Source organism: Carex rostrata, chromosome 17 (genome assembly GCF_964058835.1).
Source record: "Carex rostrata chromosome 17, lpCarRost1.2, whole genome shotgun sequence".
NCBI lineage: Eukaryota > Viridiplantae > Streptophyta > Magnoliopsida > Poales > Cyperaceae > Carex > Carex rostrata.
The window spans coordinates 3,561,119-3,565,872 of NC_135934.1; the positions used below are offsets into that span (position 1 = coordinate 3,561,119).

Here is a 4,754-nt window from a genome sequence, read left to right on the forward strand (position 1 = left end):
TTATGGCCACAAAGGAAAGAGCCTGATAAGTGCTACCAACGTACAATTATTTTTTTGTTTTTTAATTTATTGGTTTGGTTGAATGGTTTATTAAGGCTGCGGTGAGTTCTTTGTGCATTCCTTCACTAAAAGCAGAGTTCAGTTCTACAAAAGTTACCCAAAATTTGAGTTTGAATCCAGACCGTCTGATCAGAATCTACACGAATATTGAGAGGTCTATAAATTATACGGATTGACCAGAATTTTGATTGAACAATCTGGATCTAAACTCAACTTGTGAGTAAGAGTTACTATTAGTATTAGCCTATTAGGCGATCTGGACCCCTAAAAGCCCAATGGATTTTGGGCTTGAAATGTTTTTCCAATTCGGATAATTCCGATACGAAGTCGCTCGATTAACCTGTTAAACATTTGGCCCAATTAGGCCCAATTTCGCTTGCATCTGCCATTATGTAGAGCTTTGTCGAGTGAGAGAGCTTCATCCACTAATCTCCTGCTCTCCCTCAATACACCGAGAGAGCGTGAGCGAGAGAGAGGGAGAGATGAGAGATTGCTCTGGTCGGAGGTTGTCGGTAGTCGACGCCGCTTGATATCCGGCCGCGACGAGTTTTCATCCTTCGCAGCCCGTACAGGATTCATCGCCTTTTGATGTTTCCTTTGAGCATCGCCTCGCCGTGATTTGTATACCCTTCTCCTCTTCGTAAGTCTAGGTTTCCTCTTCCTTTTCTCATATTTTTGTACTTGTTATTTCCCTGCTGGCAGTGAGGGATGTAAAACTTATTCTTAGTGAGTCAGTGATAACAATTTCAGAAGAATTGGTAAAAAGATTACACCAGGATATCCTATTAGGGTGGGGGTCGCTGCAGAAATGCTGATACTCATGAACATTTTGAGTATTTAATCTCAATTATCTGTGTAAGTCAATGTGTTGTTGATCTTTTGTTGTAGCTGTTTTGCTTAACTCTGTTTTAACATCACTTTTTTCACATTTGAATTTTAGATTTTGAATGGAGCTAAACACCAATTTAGAATACTTCACCCTGGTGCACTCAAAGTCTCCGACTCAGAATAGATCTGCAATTGGAAATTTCAAGTTGACATTTTGTTTTCCTTCTATGAACTGTTCAACCTGAATTAGAAACATCATTTCTGTTTCATACTCAATGTTCAAAATTAAGAAGATATTAAAGGAGATGCTTCCTGTTGCCACAACTCGATTAGACTTGAGAGTTTACTTCTCGAATTCTTCTTGTTGCGGTAATAACCCAATCTATTCCTTCATAGTTTATAGTTTCTATGGGATGTTTTTGTTCATATCTTTTTAACCATTCTTGTATTTTATATTTCAGGAGTAAACAGAAGGCCATTAACTAGCAATTCTTCAGTTAAGCCTTTCAATCATTTTTCTTTTGTGCGGCGACCAATTTCAAATTCTTCAGCTCAAGTCCAATCAAAAGATCAAGAGATTGTGATAGCACTAGGTAGCAATGTGGGGAACCGAATACAAAATTTCAATGAGGCCCTTCACTTAATGAAAAATTATGGTGTGACCATCACTCGGCATGGTTACTTATATGAGACTGAACCTGCTTATGTCACTGATCAACCCAAGTTTTTGAACTCAGCAATTAGGGGCACCACCAAGCTTGGCCCTCACGATCTTCTCAGAGTGTTAAAACAAATTGAGGCGGAGTTGGGCCGTACCAGTGGAATCAGGTATGGGCCTAGGCCCATTGACCTGGACATTCTCTTCTATGAAAATCTACGTGTCAACTCAGAAAATTTAAGTGTACCGCATGAAAGAATTTGGGAAAGGCCTTTTGTATTAGCCCCTCTGATTGATTTATTGGGGTCATGTGTAGAAAATGACACAGTCGCAACATGGCATTCTTTTGCGAATTGCAAAAGTGGGCTTTTTGGTATTTGGGATAAACTAGGGGGAGAGTCTTTAATTGGAAATAAAGGGATAAACCGGGTATTACCATTAGGAGACCGATTGATTGACTGGTCAAAGAAGACACATGTCATGGGAATTCTCAATCTGACACCTGACAGTTTCAGTGATGGTGGAAAGTGTCTACAAGTAGGTGATGCTGTCTCACATTTCAGGTCTTTAATTTCGAAAGGTGCTGATATAATCGACATAGGCGCACAATCGACCCGACCATTTGCCAAGAGATTGACTGTTGACCAAGAGCTTAGTAGATTAATTCCAGTCTTGGATGAAATCACGAAAGTACCTGAGAGCGAAGGGATTGTTTTATCGGTCGATACCTTTTATGCTGATGTGGCTTCCGAGGCAGTTAGTCGAGGGGTTCATGTGGTTAATAATGTCTCAGGTGGGACCCTTGATCCGAAAATTCTTAGGACCTGTTCGGATGTCATGGGATTACACGGAATGAGATTTAACAGGCGCGGGAACCTACTTTTTCAAAAGTGGGAATCCATTAATATGGGTACACACAGGAATTTTTGTGGAAATTTGCTAGAATGAGTGTTCGGTTGTATCGTGGGATTAATTGTGGGAAATTCTATTTTTCTTTATAAAATGTTTGATATTATACAATTTTTTTATTAACAAAATTATCAATAATACAATTAAATAAATAGATTAAATAATAACATAACATTACTTATTAATTATTTCTTTATAAAAATATTTTTTTATAATTAAATAAGAAGTATTTAATAAGATGGAACTCTTGTATCTTCTATTTAATATTTAGCATGTTAGATTAAAAAAAAATAGCTCCAAAATATTGTCAGCTATGAATAGCTCCAATGCTATATATTATTTTGATATAAGACTTATTTAAATGACACAATCATGAAAGCAAGTCCAGATTAAAAAATATATATATATGAACAAATAATTTGATTTGTACAAATAATTACTATACAATTTGTTATAAAAAAAAAGAATTGGTTTGTCCGGATCAGAATAGTATTTAGTCCCACAATGTAAAGGGAAGTTGAACAAAACCCTTTATTATATAGAGAGTAGTCCACAGAGAGTATTCCACGTACGCTCGTTTGTGCAGAGAAAGAGAGAGAAAAGTGAATTATGGGCCCCATCCACGTGATTAAAGACAGAAGAAAGAAGAAAGAGAAGATTGGGAAAAAAATAATTCAGTCGGACATAACAAATTTTTTCCCATAATTTAAGCCTTTGATGGAAAGATACCGGGAAAAATGAAGGGAAAATTTTAGCTGAAAAATAACCTGCCGAACAGGTTAAGGATTAGTTACCCAATCCCATTTAATTTCCCACTCATCCCAAGACCTCCGAACAGGGCCTTAGTGTTGTTACAAATTTGGGGGTTCCTTTTATCACAATGCATATGAGGGGAGATCCTTCTACAATGCAAAATTGTAATAATCTGCATTATGAAGATGTGTGCAAGGAGGTGGCTTCAGAGTTGTACCAACGGGTCAATGCAGCGGAGTTAGCGGGTATACCGTTGTGGAGAATTATTGCTGACCCGGGTATTGGGTTCTCAAAAGCATCTGATCATAATTTGGAATTAATTTCAAATTTGTCGTGTGTTAGGAGAGAGATTGAAAAATCCAGTCTTGGTGCTTCGCATATGCCATTTTTGGTGGGGCCCTCTAGGAAGAAGTTTTTGGGTGAGATTTGTGGCAAACCTGACCCAGTAGAGAGAGACCCTGCTACAATTGCTGCTGTTGCTGGGGGTATTTTGGGTGGTGCGAATCTTATACGGGTTCACAATGTAGGTTTTGGTGTGGATGCGGCCAAGGTATGTGATGCGCTGGTTAAACATAAGAGAAAAGGATAGAATCTTTAATGCCAACTTCCCAAGTTGTAGTCTTAGATAAATTTTGATGATCCGTAGCAAATCAGTCACCTTTATGGATGTCTTTAAGAGGATCTTCTTAATAAAATAATTCAAAATACTACCTGCACGCTATGCAAATTACTCAGCACCACATATGCTCTCAAATGCACTGCAATATAAATTTATATTTCTAACACTTTAGAAAGTTTAGACAAGAAAGTGTCTCATTTAATTTGTTGGAAATCACCAAGAGATTGGAAATCAATATAATCTTTATTCATGTTTTCTTACATTAATTAATTGAACATGAAATTGGCTCAATACTTTGTTTAATTTATATTGTTTATAGCTAATTAATTAATAAATACATTTAAGAACATATATAGTAAAAAAAAATTTTGGATCATCAGATCAGCGACTTTCAAAATTGCTTAATAAATAGTAAAAAAATTTCAAAAAATGTAAAATTTGGTCTCCAAGAACATTTCAATATGGAGAACAAGATGAACGGTTTGGATCGACGTTTTGAACTTTAAAATCGCAAAATATAAGTGTGAAGTAAAATAGTCGCTTTACTTTGCAACTCACCGTAGCCCACCTCTATATATAGAGAGAGAGAGAGAGAAGTTGGCTGTTCTGCTTCCATAAGCATTGAAGGCATGTATTTATAATTATTTTTTTATGTTCCAGTTGATTTCTTTTATAATTTTCATTCAAGTTTTCCCTTCATGTCAAGTATTAGTTTTTCACTTTAAATGGATACAGATACGGAGCGGATAATCCGAAAATACGGATACAAAACAAATAATTGAGTAACATTAACTTTAAGATATAAATACTAATTAAGAAAATTAAGCAAAACAAATCAGAAAATAAAAAAAAGCAATAGTAAAATAGAGGTGTTCAAGAACATAAATAAAATGCAACAATATATATGTTCCGCACAAGAAAAATTTC

At 36.0% G+C, this 4,754-nt stretch overlaps 1 protein-coding gene across 1 annotated transcript; it reads left to right on the forward strand.

The window, feature by feature from the left end:
* The first annotated feature begins 563 nt into the window (after positions 1-563).
* On the forward strand, positions 564-3,845 carry LOC144567991 (folate synthesis bifunctional protein, mitochondrial-like). The gene is made up of 4 exons (XM_078318202.1): positions 564-700; positions 1,001-1,257; positions 1,350-2,380; positions 3,294-3,845. Exons 2-4 carry the CDS (start codon positions 1,164-1,166, stop codon positions 3,795-3,797), a joined length of 1,629 nt encoding a protein of 542 aa, XP_078174328.1. The 5' UTR covers positions 564-700; positions 1,001-1,163; the 3' UTR covers positions 3,798-3,845.
* Positions 3,846-4,754: the final 909 nt, after the last annotated feature.